The 21219-nt window shown below is 42.8% G+C and overlaps 1 protein-coding gene across 2 annotated transcripts in view; it reads left to right on the top strand.

The window, feature by feature from the left end:
- Positions 1-725: 725 nt before the first annotated feature.
- LOC308349946 (L-lactate dehydrogenase A chain) overlaps positions 726-21219 on the top strand; it is a gene marked incomplete at both ends in the record, with an annotated part of 61348 nt that continues 40854 nt past the window's right edge. Inside the window, 8 exons of one of the 2 annotated variants that reach the window (XM_080814896.1) lie at positions 726-1110; positions 3137-3286; positions 5411-5528; positions 6870-7043; positions 8559-8732; positions 10446-10563; positions 12655-12778; positions 13312-14023. In XM_080814896.1, the coding sequence (XP_080671022.1) occupies positions 3161-3286; positions 5411-5528; positions 6870-7043; positions 8559-8732; positions 10446-10563; positions 12655-12778; positions 13312-13476 (999 nt within the window). Of the gene's footprint in view, positions 1111-3136; positions 3287-5410; positions 5529-6869; positions 7044-8558; positions 8733-10445; positions 10564-12654; positions 12779-13311; positions 19318-21219 lie in introns of those variants that run through there. The other variant, XM_080814897.1, reaches the window with a different exon arrangement.

Below are 21219 nucleotides of genomic sequence, written 5' to 3'. Positions count from 1 at the left end.
CACATCTGACACATAGGCAGGCGCCCAGCCCTGACTGAATGAGGACATTGTTGCAAAAACTGAGTAACCACAGGCAGTATTGCACAGATAGGCCCTGCCCTGAGAAACAACCGATAATCTGTGGTTGGCCTTCAGCTGGTCCAGCTGCGTGTTTGAGGTGAGAGCCTAGGTGGCTGGGCCTCCTAGAGTGATGAGAAAACTGTTAGGACATGCTAGAGAGATGCCCTGTTTTTCTGGAACTGAGATTAGCACGTTCCCTTCAAAACTAAGAAACCCGTAATTATGGATCTTTCTCCCAACTGGACTCTAAATTGGTCCCCGGTGCAAAGAAGGAAGTAGACTGATCCATGGCCTTGAGACAATCACGGACAGGGAGGAGAGCAGAGTGACACACAACACCAATGCAAACCGGTTTGAAGGAGACACAGCTCCGCAGATGCAGAAACAAGAGAGACACCAACTTTGCGCGCGCGTGCGTGTGTGTGTTTTACTAGATGGGTAAGGTTTAAAGAAGATATCGGGAAGGAAGGCAGGCCAGGCGAAGGAAACTAGCACCAAGGAAGGCTAGAGCTGAGGCCTCACTACGAGTTGGGGGATTTGGAAGGTTTAGCAGCAGGTGGAGGACACAGCGAGTTTTGGCGATCACACGACCTGGGTCAGAATGATGCTGTGCTAGGCATTCCCTCCTTTCCAACAAACTGTTTAGTGCCTGCGTGCCAGAAGCTGTTCTGGGCAATGGGAAACAACGGTGAAGATTCCGATTAAGCTTTTCCTGAGGGTCCGCTTGATTGGCTTGGGCTTTTGTGGCGGGAGGTAGCGTGGCTCTAGCAGCCCTTAGACCTCCGGACGCACATGGGTCTGTCGGCAGGTTGGCGGTCCCGCTGAGCGCGCCGCCTAAGCTGCTCCACTGCCCCGCCCGGCTCGGAGCCCGCCCCTAGTCCGACCCACACGTGGGTTCCCGCACGTCCGCCCGGCTCCCCCCTGACGTCAGCCTCGCGGTTCCATTTAAGGCCCCTCCCGCGCTCAGCTCCGAGTGTCGGAGCCGCTGCCGCCAAGTCCGGATCCAGTCTTGCGCGCCGCTGACGCCCGCCCTCCCGACGTGCACTCCCGGTACGGTCTGGCCCCAAGTGCACGGAGCTGGAGGGTCAGGAGAGCGAGCAGCCTCTGGTTTGCTAACTCGACGCTGTCCGCAAAGGGGTCTCCGCTTCCGGGGCGTGGGGGTGGCGGGGTGGAGGCAGAGTTCGCAGACCATACCTGGGCGGTGGCCCACGCCATGCGTGGGCTCGGGAGCCCGCCGCACTCTGCTTTTGCTCTAAGCGGGCACCGCGATCTTTGGTCGGGCTGGGAAATCCTGTGGTCGAAAGCCCAAGTGGATGCAGAAGGACAAGAAGAGGACAGATAATGAAGGGTGGGGCATACCTCCGGGCTTAAAGGAGGCAAACGGCCCAGAACTCGAGGTCCGGTTTCCAGAACCCACAGAGCCGAAAAAGCCTCAGCAGTCGGGCGGTGGGGGGTGGGGAGGAGGTATGAAAGTCGGGGAGCGCTGCTTGGGTCGCTTTTTAACCCTGGGGCTAGCGAGAGGTGGACTCCATGGAGCGGCTGCTGTCGCTGTCCCAGGGAGCTCTCTGCGCAAATTACACAGTATTACTAAGAGGCTGCTGATGTATCAGGTGCTGCCCTAGGCACGATGCATGCAAAGATGAAGCCGGAAGAGAATTCAGCCTTCCTGCGTCGCAGATGGTATTTTGCGAGTAGGATATCTGGTACCATCCACTCCTTTTGAAAAATGGGGGAGACCTAAAGCTGGGAGAAGGTTAGGGCAACTCTGAGGTCACAAAATGGGTGGCAGATTTGGGGAATAGACCCTCTTTCCGCAGGGCTCCTCCGTCACCCGTGTCCCCACCTTAAAGGGAGCGCTTGATCCTTAGATTTTCGGTGAAGCCAGGTCTAGAAATAGCAGTGATTTGTAAGGAGAGACCCGATTCCAGCTTGGTGACTCTGGGCTGCCTGCCTGGAAGTCTTCGGATATTTTTGCCCTTTTGGAACTCAAGACTAGACTTGGGGCTTTGGGATGCAGCCTGTGATAATCTTTCCAGTGAATGCAGTGCAGGGTTGCATTAGCAGAGCGAAGGCCTCCTCCCCGGCTCTGGAAATGGAGGATTACACCAAGTATCATATTAACTTTAGGGCTCCGGGCCTCTACAGCTATTTTTGCACTTCCTGTACTGGCAATTTCCTCCTACCGGGCCTCACGCCTTTGCAACATGGATCGCAGCAGAAGCCACACGAGGCGCCTCCCTCCCTATTTGTTAACAGCAACCAAGTATTTGCGATTTAAAGTCTGGCCGTGGCCGCGCGCGTGGCCAGGGAGGCAGCCAGCTGGGGCACTACTTAGGTCTAAAGTCCGCCGCGGGGCTCTCTCCGTCTGACCCTTAGAGCACGGTAATTTCCAGTCATTTCCGCTCGTGGGCGGGGCTACCCCGGCCGCCGCGGTCGGGGGCAGTGCCCAACTCTGGAAAGCTTGGGGTTCCTACTCTACTCTTGTCCCCGCCCACTGCTTGGAAATGAGCATGCGCGCGAGTCTCGCGCAGGCGAGGGTGGGGGAGGGGCGGCAAACCCCATGAGCTCTGGCTGAGCTGTTGGCATCCTGGGGCTGGAGGAGGGAGTGATTGCGCATGAGCAGAGCTTTTTGCATGCCTTAGGACCACTGGGTCGTTTCATGAGGCAGTTACAGGAGATTTTTCCACGTTCCTCGGGTCCTTTACTTGAGGGTTTGGCGGGAAGCCGGGTGACTGGAGTAGAGCTGGGCAGGCAGCTCACAGCGATTTTGTGTGAGGAAAGGCGGCCCCTCTTGGGGTTAATAAGTCAAGATGAGTGAGTCCTCAGGAAGCTATACTTACACTCAAACGTCAATATTATTCTTCCACGCCAAGGTGAGATCCTTTACACCAAGATCCTCGAGAGACCAGACCCTGGTCTTTCAACATTCCCGTGGCCAGCTTTAGGTTTTTTCCTTCCCCCTTTTTAGTGGCAAATACCCCCAAAAGAAGTAAAATGAACTCCTTTGGAACAGCTTTTGGTTAATAGCGTTAATTTAAAGAAGATGTAGTGACTGTGCGTGTTTTTTCCCCTTTAGATTCCTTTTGGTTCTAAGTCCAAAATGGCAACTCTCAAAGATCAGCTGATTCAGAATCTTTTTAAGGAAGAACATGTTCCCCAAAATAAGATTACAGTTGTTGGGGTTGGTGCTGTTGGCATGGCTTGTGCCATCAGTATCTTAATGAAGGTAAGTGAGAGCCCATCCTTCTGGGAGCCACCCATCCCCCCACTTCAAGAATTGCATTATCACATTGTATATACAAAGATTCAGGTTCATGCACTCACCGTTTTATGGAACAAACTTTAGAAATGTGATGCCATACCAAAAGCGTATCTGAACTAAAAAAAAAGTTGTCAGGCAAGTGACTCAGTTCCTTTTTTTTTTTTTTTAAGAGGTTTTAAAAAATTTTTTATTCATTTATTTGACAGACACACAGAGAGAAAGGGAACACAAGCAGGGGGAGTGGCAGAGGCAGAGGCAGGCTTCCCGCTGAACAGGGAGATGAGGGGCTCAATTCCAGGACCTGACCCGAAGACTGACACTTAAGGACTGAGCCACCCAGGCACCCCATGGTGACACTGTTCCCTTAAATTCACTTTGCCCTATTAACATGCATGAATTGCCTACAAATGAAAAAGAGTCCATGCCTTTATAAAGTTATTTTAAAATAATTTTTGAGTTGAAAATCATACATTTGGTAAAATTAAAATCACGCTAAATGTGGGAAATCCTAAGCCTTTCTCCCACAAAAATTCCCACCTTGAATAGTAATTTTGGTAACAGTTATGTAGCTAACACTTAGTTAGAATTTGTGAATGAATAAAAAACACATCTTAAGTAGTCAGGCCTGGTTTATATATAAAAATAATTGCAGCTTACCATAAAACATTTTAAATTTAGATTTGGAGTTCAAATAAGGGAGTGAAATGATTAATGCTGGCTTTTGAACAGGAAAGGATTGAAATAAGGAACTGAAGGCAGAAATGAGCTATGTAGGGGTTGGGTTACAACGTGTTGCTTCATATGTGTTCTTAGGAGGAGCCACGTAGTGTACAGGTTTCCCCCACCATCCTAAAGGAGACCATTGCTGTGAAACCTTTCCGAAGCCAAAATGGTGTAAAGTGAAGACAGGTACCATTGATTAATACGGAAAATTTTTTTGAGCATTCCCAGACCCAAGAAATAACCTTAGGCTTTTCTGAACCTTAGGACACATCTTGCTGACAGACACACAAAATAGAGGTGAAGTACAGATGTTCACACAATTCAAAGCTATGACAGCTTGATACTGAGATGCTGAGTAAAGTTTCCTAGGGAAGGAGCTTGTTGGTACCTAGGATGTGTACTACTACTCTTAAGGGCTCACTGCAGAACAAACAACGCTATTTTTGCTTTTTGCCTTTTTCATAAAAGCACAAATCCTCTTTGGATTTCTTTCAGTAAAAACAGGTACAATGTTAGGTCTTGTGTAAAAATGAATTGGCATAATGCAGACTTCTGGAAATGAGGGGGTGCCCGTACCAATTCTTACTGCTTTCCCGCTGGATCAGAAATTGATGCCATCTGTTTTTCTTACACCTGTGAATCACCTGTGGTCTTTTCCTGTGATGCTCTCTAACTTGGGTGTGTATAAAGAGTACCTGCCAGGTTATTATTACATAACTCGGGGTAAATCTGTAGCTCAGCTAGTATAACTTAACTTGGTTATAACAGTTCACAACCCATGTCTGTCAAATCTGTTACTGATGCTCCTGGTCTGAGATGTACCTGTGAACATTTGCTGGTTCAATTGAAAGGATATTTTTTACCAGTGTTACTTTGCAATGCACAAATGTATTTTCATGTGACACTATTAGTATTGGTTAATGTATGGGAAATATATAGACAAAGAATGATCCAGAATACCACTTTTTTTTAACTTCCAAGTCACAATATTAGTCAGACTCACTTATGTAATGAATAATGACCTAAAATCAACTTATAAAACTGAATTTGAGAGTGTACATAGAGCAGCTTTATGTAATTGGATGATATTCCGTCCATTGCCAGTCCAGGGTTCTGCTTCCATATAGTGGCATGGTGGAGCCCTTGCAAAACTTGCTGTAGTGAGGAGAGAAGACAATACTTCTTCCTGTGCGTGAGTCATCTGAGAGTCAGTTTTTAAATGGGGGCCTACCTTTATTTTGAGGTATGTCCCGATACTAATAAAGTAGCAGAACTCTGTCCTAGAAATACAGAAATTTTGCATGCCTTTCTATTTGACTAAATAATATATGCTTTCCATTTGACTAAAAATGTTAAATCTCTTAGGACTTGGCAGATGAACTTGCTCTTGTTGATGTCATGGAAGACAAACTGAAGGGAGAGATGATGGATCTCCAGCATGGAAGCCTTTTCCTTAGAACACCAAAAATTGTCTCTGGCAAAGGTGAATTTCAACAAGCTTATATTGTGGTCTATGCTAAACTTAATTCTCTATCAGGCTTGAAATCCTGCTTCAAAGATTGACTTTTTATATAGGATCAGAGAGCCTTTGAACAATTTTGCATTGGTAACCTTTTATATGAAAGTTGGAATTTCTAGTAAATGGTTTGGTTGTTTTTTTTTAAAACACTTTATTTATTCATTTGACAGATCACAAGTAGGCAGAGCAGCAGGCAGAGAGAAGGGGGAAGCAGGCCCGATGTGGGGCTCAATCCCAGGACCCTGAGATCATGACCTGAGCCAAAGGCAGAGGCTTAACCCACTGAGCCACCCAGGCGCCCCTCTAGTAAATGGTTTTAAATCGAAATCCAGTATGTCCATAATGTGGAAAGCATCTGAGTTAGCATGCAATTAGTAAAGCTCCTCAGGTTTGTATGTAACCACATTGTTTCTAATATTTAAATTTAATACACTTCCCCTACTTCCTTTCACACACTAACACAAGGTTGAGAACAGGATTAATGAGCCTGTTCGGATATTCTTGGGCCTTTTACACTTAAGAGCCCTAGTCAAGAAACCTGGACATGTGTGCAAATGGTGTTTCTTTTGACACTTGAAAATTCAGTGACCACTTACCTACGGGCTGGGTTAACCATCCTGTACCATAGGGTATCTAGAAGCAAGACATACTTGAAAGTATAAAGTGGCTTTTGCTTAAAAAACAAAACAGCCTGTCTCTGGACTGGTAAGATCATAGTGAAGTAGTTAAGTAGAAATAGGAGTATCGGGGTGCCTGGGTGGCTCAGTCAGTTGAACATCTGCCTTCAGCTCAGGTCATGATTCTGGGGTCCTGGGATTGAGTCCCACGTTGGGCTCCCTGCCTAGCCAGGAGCCTGCTTCTCCCTCTGCCCCTCACCCCACTTGTGCTCTCTCTCCCTCTGTCTCTCTCAAGTAAGTCTTTCAAAAAAAAAAAAAAAAAAGGAAACAGTGTGGGAGAGTGTGAGCATGAGCTCAGGTGGCAAAAAAAATGAGGGATAATAACCTCATTTGATTGTTTCCAGCTCCTCTCAGCTGTCACTAAAGTCACAGTCTAAAACCAAAATACAAGGAAGGTGTTGATGTACTCTTCTCCAAGTTAAGTGGCCAAAAACTAAAGGAGAAGATGGGAGTGGGAAGGTGGCAGTACAAACATTTATCTGTATTTACCTGTATATGAAAGGAAGTAGGGGAGGTAACACAATTGTTAAAACTGTCCATAAAAGAAGTTTACGGAACAACTTTCTGCTGGCTAGGTACTAGAGTTCTCTTAAAGGCTGTAATCTGGTTTTTGTTCCCTTTTGTCTAGACTATAATGTGACTGCAAACTCCAAGCTGGTTATTATCACAGCTGGGGCACGTCAGCAAGAGGGAGAAAGCCGTCTTAATTTGGTCCAGCGTAACGTGAACATCTTTAAGTTCATCATTCCTAATGTTGTCAAATACAGCCCAAACTGCAAGTTGCTTGTTGTTTCCAATCCAGGTGAGACCTTTAATTGCACAAATAGATGAACTCGAGTAAAACTAATGGTATATGTCATATTCTGTATGCACACATTTATTGCTCATATTTTTCATTTTCCTCTTGTGAATGGGTTTGCTAAAATCATTAAGTTTAAAATAGTAAGGGGGATACAGTGCCCTAAATGTAGTTAGAACTCAGAAATTAGTTACTTGCCCAAGAAGAGCTTAGGTAAGTTATGAATAAGATGATGTTAATGCACAATTTATTTTCATTAAACTACACTTCTTGAGGACTTAATGAATTTACTATGTTACGAATAAAGGTTTAAAATTTTTTTTTTAAATTTTTTTATAAACATGTAACGTATTTTTATCCCCAGGGGTACAGGTCTGTGAATCTCCAGGTTTACACACTTCACAGCACTCACCATAGCACATACCCTACCCAGTGTCTGTAACCCCACCCCCTCTCCCAACCCCCTCCCCCCAGCAACCCTCAGTTTGTTTTGTGAGATTAAAAGTCACGTATGGTTTGTCTCTCTCCCGATCCCATCTTGTTTTCATTTATTCTTCTCCTACCCCCCTAACCCCCCATGTTGCATCTCCACCTCCTCGTATCAGGGAGATCATATGATAGCTGTCTTTCTCCGACTGACTTATTTCACTAAGCATGATACCCTCTAGTTCCATCCACGTCGTCACAAATGGCAAGATTTCATTTCTTTTGATGGCTGCATAGTATTCCATTGTGTATATATACCACCTCTTCTTTATCCATTCCTCTGTTGATGGACATCTAGGTTCTTTCCATAGTTTGGCTATTGTAGACATTGCTGCTATAAACATTCGGGTGCATGTGCCCCTTTGGATCACTACATTTGTATCTTTAGGGTAAATACCCAGTAGTGCAATTGCTGGGTCATAGGGTAGTTCCCTTTTTTTTTTTTTTTTTTAAAGATTTTATCTATGTACTTGACAGATAAAGATTACAAGTAGGCAGAGAGGCAGGCAGAGAGAGAGAGAGGAGGAAACAGGCTCCCTGCTGAGCAGAGAGCCCGATGTGGGGCTCGATCCCAGGACCCCGGGATCATGACCCGAGCCGAAGGCAGAGGCTTTAACTCACTGAGCCACCACCATTTTTAAAAAAAAAAAAAATTTTTTTTTTTAAATCTTTAAATTTTTTTTAAAGATTTTATCTGTCATAGGGTAGTTCTATTTTCAACTTTCTGAGGAACCTCCATGCTGTTTTCCAGAGTGGCTGCACCAACTTGCATTCCCACCAACAGTGTAGGAGGGTTCCCCTTTCTCTGCATCCTTGCCAGCATCTGTCATTTCCTCCTTGTTAATTTTAGCCATTTTGACTGGTGTGAGGTGATACCTCATTGTGGTTTTGATTTGTATTTCTAAAGGTTTAAAAATTTAACAAAAGTGTTGGGTCGTAAGCACTATCAAGGTTTGTACAGAGCCATGTATCTTGACTAGCTAAACATTATCTAATTTACCTAGTATCTTTGCCTAAATGTTTTCTTCATAGTGGATATCTTGACCTATGTGGCTTGGAAGATAAGTGGCTTTCCCAAAAACCGTGTTATTGGAAGTGGTTGCAATCTGGATTCAGCCCGGTTCCGTTACCTAATGGGGGAAAGGCTGGGAGTTCACCCGTTAAGCTGTCACGGGTGGATCCTCGGGGAGCATGGAGACTCCAGTGGTAAGCGTAACTTATTTTCTCTTATTTACAGAAGTTTCATTATTAAACCAGAGCTGAAGTCAGATGCCCATTCATTGGAGTAGGATGGTTTCTAGAAATCTATCTTTTGGTAAATTGTATGTTAAGAATGGTTAAGATTTTAACTTTTATGTAACATTTTATGGCATAGGGGATGGGGAATGAAATTTCTTTTACTCCTTACAGTGGACATATTAAATAAGAGGATAGTTCTAAGGATGACCTCACTCATTTGATATCACAGCTGTGTCTAGACTTGACTTGAACTTTGTGGCTCAGATAAGGTCAGCCAATCCAAATGAAGGAGATGAAAAATTCTATCACAGCTAAGAGATGTTACAATTTTGTGCAGAGTTCTCAGTTACTTATGCCAAGAAAATTCCCTTTATGATCTCATAGTGTCTTTATATTTCAAATAAATACGTATTAAACATCGCAGTACAGTAGGAAAACAAGTTAGAATATGGTGAAAATTCTTAGTTTTACATAAATCAATCAATGAAAGTTTAAGAGTAAGAGTGTTTGTAGTCTTGACCATCTACCAAAAGCAGGTAATCCTCCCCAGATAAGAAATGAGAATTAGGAAAAAGGGTCAAAATTACTAGTCTTGTTTCCAGAACCCAAGTTTGGCTCCCCATTGCTCAAAAGGCCAGTAGTCAAGAGGCAAGTTTTGACTGGAAGGAAATATGAGCTTTATTCAGGAGGCTGGCAACCTGGGGAAGAAGGCAGACCCTTGTCCAAAAGCCTAATTCTGAAGTTTCTTCCTGGCCCAGAGATTTGTTTTTTTTAAGATTTTATTTATTGGGGCGCCTGGGTGTTTCAGTCGTTAAGCGTCTGCCTTCAGCTCAGGTCATGATCCCAGGGTCCTGGGATCTAGCCCCATATCAGGCTCCCTGCTCAGTAGGAAGCCTACTTCTCCTTTCCCACTCCCCTGCTTGTGTTCCCTCTCTTGCTGTCTCTTTCTCTGTCAAATAAATTAATAAAATCTTTAGAAAAACAAAAGATTTCATTTACTTATTTGACAGCTACAAAGAGAACACAAGAAGGCAGAGCAGCAAGCAGAGGGAGATCCCAGGACTCTGGGATCATGACCTGAGCCGAAGGCAGACCCTCAACCCACTGAGCCACCTAGGTGCCCCTAGCCAGAGACTTGAAGGGATTTAATCAGTTAAGGGAACACAGTGGTCTGTAACATTTCTTGATTGCATGCAGATTTGATGATGCCAGTTACAGAGTTACTTCAGTGCTCAGAGGTTGTGCAAGAAGTTCTAGTTCTTCTAGTGTACAAGAAGGTCTGGTTCCTTAGTATCAAGGAGTTGTGCAAAAGTAGTCTGTTCTTTCTGTGAAGGAGGGCAAGGTTTACAGATACTCAGAGGGAGGTGAGTAAAATCATTCGTGTGACCTTAAAAAAGGATTTTGCTGAAAGATGCCTGGGCTAATCAGGAAGGGGAGGTGGCTTCAGACAGATTTGCTGGCCTCTGTGGCCTGGGAATGTTTTGGTTTTTTATTCCCCCAGACCAGTGGTCTACAAATCTCAAAGAAAGTGACTTATTTCTGTTACAGGTCAAGGGTCTTAAGTCAACAAGCAAGGAGTATGTTGACTTAGAGCAGATTAGCCCTTAAGACTGGTTAGAGTGCTCTGTGGTCTGCTGGATGGCATGTGGAAGTAAATGTATTCTGTACTATTTCTTTTAGTGCCTGTATGGAGTGGAGTAAACATTGCTGGTGTCTCTCTGAAGAATCTGCACCCTGACTTAGGCACTGATGCAGATAAGGAACAGTGGAAAGAGGTTCACAAACAGGTGGTTGACAGGTAATAGATCCCATAATTGGGCAATACAGAAGATTAAAACTTAACTATTTTTATTTTAAAGTTTTGAAAGTTTAATAGCATTTGAGTACTTGATGGAAAGCATTTTTCTAGGGACGCCTGGCTAGCTGGCTCAATTGGTGGAGCATGTGACTCTTGATCTCAGTCTTGTGAGTTTAAGTCCTGTGTTGGGTGTAGAGATTTTTTTTTTTTTTTTAAAGATTTTATTTATTTATTTGACAGACAGAGATCACAAGTAGGCAGAGAGTGAGAGGGGGAAGCAGGCTCCCTGCTGAGCAGGGAGCCCGATGTGGGGCTTGATCCCAGGACCCCGGGATCATGACCTGAGCCGAAGGCAGAGGCTTTAACCCACTGAGCCACCCAGGCGCCCCGAGATTACTTTAAAAAAAAAAAATAATAATGTGACTTTTTTCTGAAGTTTTTTTAAAGAACGTACTATAAAATGAAGTAAAGATATTAAAAATTATTAATGCAACAGTCTTTGCTTTATTTCTCTATAGTATGATAAATCTCTTAGTGGTTATAAGTCTTAACTTCAGATTCGGTCTTTACTTAATAGCATATATGGGTCATTCAGTTAGGAAAAAGAATTTTTATTGATTTATTGATAAGAGTTTTATTTATTTAAGTAATCTTTACACCCTATGTGGAACTTCAACTCAGAACCCGGAAATCAAGAGTCACATGCTACGTGGACTGAGCCAGCCAGGTGCTGCAGAAATAAGAACTTTCATTTATTTTTTTTTTTTTTTAAGAAAAGATTGATTTGGGGAACCTGGGTGGCTCAGTGGGTTAAAGCCTCTGCTTTTGGCTCAGGTCATGATCCCAGGGTCCTGGGATCGAGCCCCGCATCGGGCTCTCTGCTCAGCAGAGAGCCTGCTTCCTCCTCTCTCTCTGTCTGCCTGCCTACTTGTGATCTCTGTCAAATAAATAAATAAAGTCTTTAAAAAAAAGAAAAGATTGATTTATTTGTTTGAGAGAGAGCATGTGCATGCGTGGAGGGGAAGGGCAGAGGGGAGAGAATCTCAAGCAGACCTCCCCGCTGAGCATGGAGCTTGACATGGGGCCAGTCCCACGACCCAGAGATAACGATCTGAGCCAAAAAGAAGAGTCAGATTCTCAGCCGACTGAACCACTCAGGAGCTCCAAGAATTTTTAAATCCAATTTCCTATTACAGGCTTTATGAATAGAAATGGCAAACTTGTTTATTCAGATGATTATAAAGTTTCAGGCAATGTGTAGATTCATAATTGTACTAAAAATGTGAATATTGTATGAAATTCTTTACGGAAGTTTTCAGCTTGGTCATATTATTTACTTAATGTGTGTATGTATATATAATATTTTAAAGATTTTTATCACTGAGAGAGCGCATGCATAAGCAGGGGAACAGCAGGCAGAGGGAGAAGCAGGCTCCCCACTGAGCAAGGAACCAGATACGGGACTCGATCCCAGGACTCTGGGATCATGACCTGAGCCGAAGGCAGATGCTTACCATCCCATTATTTACTTATTATAAACCATGCGTGGGCCTCAGTCTGTAGAACTGAGTAATGAATCAGTTGATTTAGGCAAGGCCCTCTTATAAAAACCTGTGAACCCACCACCCAACCCAAGAAACATTGACAATAGCTGTCAACCAAGTGTAGTGTTTTGTTGGGTTAGAATCACTAGTCTGCTGGTACTTGAATATGAGTTCTGAGCTGCTCCTCCCACTCATCTTCTGTCCTACTGTCCATTCCTTGCTTGAAATAATCTTGAGTCAAACATATAATGTAATCTTGGAGTTATTTTTTAAAATTCAGTATTACATCTTAATCCTTTATTTTGTTGCATGTAGATGTAGTTACTTGTTTTGACAGTTGTAATATTCGGTAGTATTGAATATACATTGTACTGTTGTGAACATTCCTATACATAATATCTTGGTATGCATGCAAGCATTACTGAGGTCTATAATGTAACTTTATGGCATTATTTGCTGTAAAGCATGTGTTCAATGAAAGCATTGTTCTTTGTTTTCTCTTAACCCTACTTTTTCCTACCTTTCCCTGTCCTTCCCTACCCTACAGTGCCTATGAGGTGATCAAACTGAAAGGCTACACTTCCTGGGCCATTGGACTGTCTGTGGCAGATTTGGCAGAAAGTATAATGAAGAATCTTAGGCGGGTGCATCCAATTTCCACCATGATTAAGGTAGGTGTATGTAGTGATACATTGTATTTTGAATGTGATGATTTTCTGGTTTTTAAAAAAGATTTTTCTGTGAAAACAGACTGACTCAGTCATCAGTCATTGATTTAAGTGACATAAATTAATGCAGTCACAACTTTCTTTGGAGAGAAATCATTGAGCTTTGGGATTAATGTCTAGTGGTACTATGTTCACATAGATAACTTGATAACTTACAATAAGTTACGGTGAGTGGAAGACCATAAAAGAAAAGCTTTTTCCTTTGAAGGAAAAAAGACACTCAAGGTAGAGTTGCCAAGATGTTGTCATTAAAATTTTGACAGTAATATGGATAATGGCAATAATTTAGATTTCTTTTAGAACAGAAATCTTGCTGGTATTTTGATGACTTGCACTCTTCATAACATCCATAACATAACAGGAGTTCCTACTTCTCAAGTTGGATTAAATAAGCTTCGTGATTGTGAAGAACGAAAGTCTTGGGAGACCCCAGAATGCGTGCTCAAAACATAAAATACTTTTCATTTTGTCTTCAGGGTCTCTATGGAATAAAAGATGATGTCTTCCTTAGTGTTCCTTGCGTCTTGGGACAGAATGGAATTTCAGATGTTGTGAAAGTGACTCTAACTCCTGAGGAAGAGGCCCGTTTGAAGAAGAGTGCAGATACACTCTGGGGGATCCAAAAGGAGCTGCAGTTTTAAAGTTTTCTAATGTACCACTTCACTGTCTAGACTACGACAGGGTTTTAGTTGGAGGTTGTGTACATTGTCCTTATTATCTGATCTGTTACTTAAATAATATCAAAATGGCCTAAGGAAAAAATACCAGTTTCCTAAAGTTCTAAATAGGAATGGTTCACTGAACCCTGCAGCTATACCCTAATGCTGGATGATACCTGCCTTTGTAGTCCTAAATGGGTTAATCTCAGAGGCACCACTGCCAGTATTGCATATGCTGCAGGTGCTCTTCCAACCAGATGCGTATTTCCTGTGTGTTCTGTAACTTCTGGTTCCTTCGCCCAACACGCAACATGCCTAGTCCATCTTTTCCAGTCAGTCACATCCTGGGCTCCAATGTATAAATTCATTATTGCATGTATTGTGCATAACTGTTCCAAAGGATCTTACTTCGTGTACCATGTATGTCAGAATATAGTGTACATTGCCATATAATGTAAAAAGACCATGCAACCAAGTGTCATACCAACTAAAATACCAAATAAAATTTGAACAGTGACTTTTTTTTGAACAGTGACTGTGTCAGTTTATTACGTTAGGTAAAGCTGCTACTTACTCTTAAATTATTGGGACCCATTAGGGTATTAGGTAATATTACAATGAATTTTTTTTTAAGATTTTATTTATTCACCTGTCAGAGCAGAAGCAGGGGGAGAGGTAGGCTCCCCATTGAGCAAGGAGCCTGATGCGGGACTTCATCCCAGGACCCTGGGATCATGACCTGAGCCAAAGGCAGACACTTAACCGAGGGAGCCACCCAGTTGTTCCTGCGATGGTTTTTTTATTTTAAAGGTTTTATTTATTTGACAGACAGAGGGAACACGGAGAGGAAGAAGCAGGCTTTCTGCTGAGCAGGGAGCCCGATGGGGGCTGCTGACATGAGCCAATGGCAGACACTAAACAAATGAGCCACCCAGGTACACTTGCAATGATTTTTTTACAGTGTATTATTTACTAATGATCAGACTTCAGTGTGACTTAATAATTATCAAGTGTGTGGCTAGATTGATTATGTCGTTTTGGTACCATTTTCATTATCATTTTAATACACTAAGCTGCAAAGTATTAGGAGATAACTATCTGATGATAGTGCTAATCATAATTGGTACCCTACAGTTCTGTAGATGACATTATATACATGAATGTAAAAATACCATTTGCCAACAACATAAGCAGTGGTACGTACTTGGTCACTGTAGGGAAACGCAGATTTAAAAAAAAAAATGTTTAAAGGTTTTATTTGTCAGAGAAAGAGCACAAGCAAGGGGAGCTGCAGGCAGAGGGAGAAGCAGGTTCCCTGCTGAGCAAGGACCACCCCCCACCGCCCCCCAATGTGGGACTGGATCCCAGGACCCTGGGATCATGACCTGAGCTGAAGGCAGATGCTTAATCAAAGCCTCCCAGGCATCCTGGGAAACATTTTTAAGAACATTTGCTCTCTGGAGGCCAGTAACAATGGCATTTAACAATTTCAAACCAAATAGTCCTGATGGTTGTCCACTCAAAAATTTTCTTCAGATTTCCCTCAAAATGTAGCTGCAACTATGACCCTTATCCAAGCCTGAATACTAGTAGAGGTTAACTAGAACAACTTTACTGCCATCACTTCTCCAGGATCTTTCACCAGTTTACTTCCTGAGAATGAAGAGAAAGAATTAGGTTTTTTTCCAAGTGTTTCTCAAAAGTAAAAGGACAAGACTGAACTATGTAGTCTTTTATTTAAAAGATTTATTTGAGAGAGGAAGGCCAGGAACAGAGAGAATCTTCAAGCCGACTCCTTGCTGAGTGTGGAACCAGACACACAGATCTCAGGATCCATAAGATCATGACTTGAGCCCCAACTGTGGAGCTCTGTCTCAATGACCCAGGCCATCAAGACCTGAGACAAAACCAAGTTGGAGGCTTAACTGACTGAGGGAACCAGTTACCCCTGCAAATTATGTAGTCTTGACAAGGAGTATAATAGGATTTGCTTTTCTTTTCTTTTTTTTTTTTTAAAGGTTTTATCTATCTATTTGACAGAGACCACAGGTAGGCAGAGGCAGGCAGAGAGAGAATGGGTGAAGCAGGCTCCCCGCTGAGCAGAGAGCCCGACGCGGGGCTCGATCCCAGGACGCTGGGATCATGACCTGAGCCGAAGGCAGAGGCCCAAACCACTGAGCCACCCAGGTGCCCCTAGGATTTGCTTTCCTATAGTTTTTTTTTTTTTAAGCCTTAGGATATAATTTACACATAAAATTCACCTTTTATTTTTTAAAGATTTATTTATTTGACAGACACCAAGAGAGGGAATACAAGCAGGGGGAAAGGGGGAGGGAGAAGAATACTTCCCCACTGAGCAGGGAGCAATCTTCCTTACAACTGAGCCACCCAGGCGCCCCTAAAATTCCCCTTTTAAATTTAATTCTGTGGATTTGCGTAGTTGTACAACCACCACTATCAAATTTTCGAACTTCTCAATTACTCCAAATAGAAACCTGTACTTATGCCCTGGCCTCTAGGAAACTTTGAGGCAACTTGTTTTTTTAAAAAAATTATTTACATTTATTAATTTCATATTTGATACAATAAATTAGTCAATACCAACATGACTGAAAATAATACTTAAAGATTTATCAACCTAATCTTTCATGAATTTTTTAGATTTAATCTTGTAAAGCTTCCTCACTTTCTGACACAAAAAGCATTCCGAGATCAGCTTGTATCTTCTTGCCCCAGGCAAGGAATAGGCCAGCTCTGCAAGAAGCCCTGATTCTTTTAAATGTAATATCATCTCATTTTATGGGGCAACTGGGAGGCTCAGTCAGTTAAGCGGCTGTCTTCAGCTCAGGTCATGATCCCAGAGTGCTTGGCAGGAAGCCTGTTTCTTCCTCTCCCCCTCGCCCTGCTTGTGTTCCCTCTCTTGCTGTGCCTCTCTGTCAAATAAATAAATAAAATCTTTAAAATAAATAAATAAATAAATATAATATCTCATTTTAGTCTTAACCTTGGGAAGTGGATTAAGTATGCCTTAGTGGGGGAAGCAAATGGTATGTTCAGAATATAGTTCTCCATTATATATATGTCCATATATACAGATGGATGAACATTTTTTCCACTAAAGCCCCTGTTGCCAAAGCATCAGGACTTCAAAGGCATGTTCTTTCAGAATTCTCTACTGCATTCCTACTGCACTTTGGCAGTTGTTGGAATGTATACATCTTGGCCCTCCTGTATTTAGATTGCTGCCATCAAGCAAAATCATTAAGTTAGCTTGGATTGTAGCCACCCAGAGAGCCCATTCAGGCAGTGGACCTTAATGGCCTGCCCTGCACCTACAGTAGGTATGAATGAAGAGCCTTTCTCTTCACCTAGACCAAGAATTTGATCACTACCAAGATGACACCTCCTTTTGCCATCAGAGACCTGTTGGTCATCCTGGCCAGCAGAGCTGACCTCTCAACTGAGTGGTAAATGAGGTGCAAGTACCGGAGTTGCTGTGGAAGTAAGCACACAAGCAAGTGGTAGTACAGGACCAACAGTGACTGCCGCTCCTGTCTGCTATCCGTAACCTGTTTCTCGGGGCTGATAGTTCGTGAAAAGTGCCCTAAGAAATAGGACAGATGTGGGGAGGTGGTGGTAATTGACATTGCTCCAGGAAAGCTAGAGGAAGTACCATGTATACTCAAGACTGCAAATGAGGAACCAACTTTGAGAATGGTTGGAGAAGAACTTTCCAGAAATAGGGAACAGCAAAAAGTCCTGAGCCAAGTAAAAGCTGTTGAAAAGCTGGAGCGGAGTGAGGTGAGAGTGTCTTGAGATGAAGTTGGAGGGCTAGAAGGAGGCCGAATCGTGAATGTCTTTTAGGTTGTGGTAAAAATTAGTTATTTTACTGATGAATCACTAAATTTAACCTCTGAAATTAATTTAAAAATTAATTTAAAAAATTGGTTAAGTGTAATGAAAAGCTGTGGTCAGGTTTTAAACAGGGTGACTGCATGATGTGAACTACATTAAAACCAAATCATAGGCTTTGTTATTTTTATTTATTTATTTATTTGGCAGAGATACAGTGAGAGAGGGAACACAAGAAGGGGGAGTGGGAGAGAGAGAAACAGGCCTTCCCCCCACCCACCGCCACCCCACGCAGGGAGCCTGATGCAGGGCTGGATCCCAGGACCCTGGGATCATGACCTGAGCTGAAGGCAGAAGCTAAATGACTGAGCCACCCAGGCGCCCCAAACCACGGGTTTCGAAACAGAAAATGGAAAAGGATTCAAATGCAAATACTCAACGAAAGATGACTTGAGGAGGTTGTGCCCACCTCTGTGGGTTATAAATTCTTGGTATAAAGTTAAAACCAAAAAAGAAAGAAAGAAAGAAAGGAAGGAAGGAAGGAAGAAAGAAAGAAAGTTAGTTAAAACCACCCTTAGAGAACTAGATGTGGCCTTTTCATTGCTACTTTATTTTTTTTTTTAAAGATTTTATTTATTTATTTGACAGACAGAGATCACAAGTAGGCAGAGAGGCGGGCAGAGAGAGAGAGAGGGAGAGAGAGAGAGGAGGAAGCAGGCTCCCTGCTGAGCAGAGAGCCCTATGCGGGGCTGGATCCCAGGACCACCCTGAGATCATGACCTGAGCCTAAGGCAGAGGCTCAACGCACTGAGCCACCCAGGTGCCCCTTCATTGCTACTTTAATTCAATCTCTATTTCAGCATTCCATTTTGAAGTTACAGAGCTCAATAATAATGTTTTAAATTCCTGCAGATAAATGTGTAGACAAGGGTATGGTAAGTACACTGAAAAGCACATTCCTCAAATTCAGGTTGGTCATTCCCAAGCCCACCTTTTACTTAAATCATCGCTGGGGCTCAGGTCCCTCCAGCAGGCCCTCTCAGAAAGAGGCAAGTTATCTGGAAGAACAGGAGGTGCTCCAAGGAGAGCTTTCTCCCACCGGAGCCTCGAGCCTGGACCTCATCAGCCTGTAGTCATGAGGGTTTCCAAAAATTCAGCACTAAAATCAGTCCCAGGCTTAGGCTTGTTGAGGGAAATGAAATTATACTCCCCAAATCCCTGTTTTGCACGTTCTTAAAGATAGCCTAGAATTCTTCACAGGGTAACGGAGGACGCAAATGCACTCACTCCCACACCGCGCCCCCTCCCAGAACGAGGGGCCGCTAAATGCCTGCGAATGCGCCTGCGCCTGAGTTAGCGGTGGGCGGGGCTTGCGTACTGACGAAAGAGTCATGCGTGGGAGCATTCTTGTCGTTGGCAGTCGGTAGAGCAACCGTCGCAGGGCTTCGCACCTACGTGCCGTTGGTGGCTTCCTTTTGGTGTAACTTTTTTTTTTTTTTTCTTTTTAATCTTCCTTAAAGGCAGTGAGTTCTGTGTTCCGGCTGTCTGTACTGAGTTGCGCCAAGCAAAGCACTTGTGAGTGTCTAGTACTGGGGTGAAAATGATAGCTTGAGGGCTGGGAGAAATAAAGCTGATTGGTGCCCCAACACCTAGGCGGACTGGTTCTCCTCTGCCTCTCCACACCCCTTTTTTCACTTTCCCACCACACGCGGCTCCAACATTCTGCAAACTCAATAGGTAAGCCCCTAGACGTTCAGTGTGGTTAGTACGTTGATACCTTTGAGAGTGATCAATTTAGGGAATTTGATTCCACTGAAATTTCATTATCCCTATCAGGTTCTCAAAATGTCAACTATCAAGGAGAAGCTTATTGAGAGTCTAATTGAGGAAGATGAAGCCTCCCAGAGTAAGATCACCATTGTTGGAACTGGTGCTGTAGGCATGGCTTGTGCTATTTGTATCTTATTGAAGGTAAGTTAGAAGCCTATCCCGTGGCTGAAAATCAAGAACTTTTAGGTCTTGTAGATAGATGTTGATGAGTTCAGGGTTGTAGGGCTGATCTTCTGACAGCAAATACGTGCTCACTTACCTAATTTTGACCTAATTTAAGAAACGTTTATTTGGAGTTTTATCTTGAGTCTGGTATTGCTAGACCATTTAAACTGATTCATAGGAGATACATAGATGGCATTAATTTGTTAATATTTTGTTTAAATGATCCCATACCTTGCTTTCCTGGAAGAATAATGGGTGAAAATCATACTTCCTAGAAGCTTATACTTAAGAATTTTTTTAGGGGCACCTGGCTGGTTCAGTCAGAAGAGTATGGGACTCTTGATCTCAAAGTTGTGAGTTCAAAACCCACATGGGTATAGAGATTACTTAAAAATTAAAAAAACTTTAATTTTTTTGTTAAACTATAAGTATTACATGCTCATTATAAAACAAAAAGTACCACATTTGATAAAATAGCAATGGAAGTCCTTTAATTTTCCTTTTTGTTTCTACAGCATCTTTTCATGTGGCTTTTGGCAATTTGTATATCTTCTTTGGAAAAGTGTCTGTTCAAATCCTTTGCCATATATATTTTTTCTTTCTTTCTTTTTTTTTTTTTTTACTACTTCCTAAATACCTATATATTTAGAGAGAGCACACATGTGGGAGTGGGGAGAATTAATTAATTAATTAATTATTAATGAATTAATTTTAAAAGATTTTATTTAATTTATTTGAGAGAGAGAGAACACAAAAGAGAGAGAGTAAGCATGAATGGTGGGGAGGGGCAGACGAAGAGGGAGAAGCAGATTCCCCACTGAGCAGGGAGCCCAATGTAAGACTCAATCCCAGGGCCCTGGGATCATGACCTGAACTGAAGGTAGAGGCTTAACCGACTGAGCCACCTAGACACTGCTTTATTTTTTTTTTAAGATTTTATTTATTTATTTGACAGAGAAAGATCACAGAGAGGCAGAGAGGCAGGCAGAGAGAGAGAGAAGCAGGCTCCCTTCTGAGCAAAGAGCCCGATATGGGGCTTGATCCCAGAACCCTGAGATCATGACCTGAGCCGAAGGCAGTGGCCCAACCCACTGAGCCACCCAGGTGCCCCTCAATTTATCTATTTTTATTTTTGTTTTGTGTGTTTTGGTGTCATATCCAAAAATCACTGTCAAGTCCAATGTCATGAATCTTTTATATTTTCTCCCAAGAGTTTCATACAGTTTTAGGTCTTATGTTTAGCTCTTTGATCCATTTTTAATTATTTACATGATATAAGGTATAAGTCTAACTTCATTCTTTTGCTTGTAAATATCCACTTACCCCAGTATGATTTGTTGAAAAGACTCTCCTTTCCCCCATTGAATGGCCTTGGCATTCCTGTCAAAAATCATTTGATCATAGGGCGCCTGGGTGGCTCAGTCAGTTAAGCATCTGCCTGCAGCTCAGGTCATGATCCCTGGGTCCTGGGATCAAGTCCCATATAGGGCTCCTTGCTCAGCAGGGAACCTGCTTTTCCCTCTCCCTCTGTCTGCACCTCCCCTTGCTTGTGTTCTCTCTTTCTGTTGAGTAAATAAATAAAGGCTTAAGAAAAAAAAAAGTAGAGTCCAAAAGATTTAAAAATATCATTTGACCATATGCGTGAGAGTTTATTTCTGGGCTCTCTATTCCATTGATTTATATGTCTTTATGACAATACCATGCTCTTTTGATGTAGCTTTGCAATAAGTTTTGAATTCAGGAAGCATTAGACTTCCAAATTTATTCTTTTTCAAGATTGTTTTGGCCATTTAGAGTCCCTTAAGAGTCTTTAGAATGGATTTTGTTCTGTTCCTTTAAAAAATGTCACTGGGATTCTATAGGGGTTTGTATTAAATC

The sequence above is a fragment of the Martes martes genome (assembly GCF_963455335.1).
Source record: "Martes martes genome assembly, chromosome: 10".
Lineage (NCBI taxonomy): Eukaryota > Metazoa > Chordata > Mammalia > Carnivora > Mustelidae > Martes > Martes martes.
This window is presented reverse-complemented; position numbering and strand designations above follow the sequence as displayed.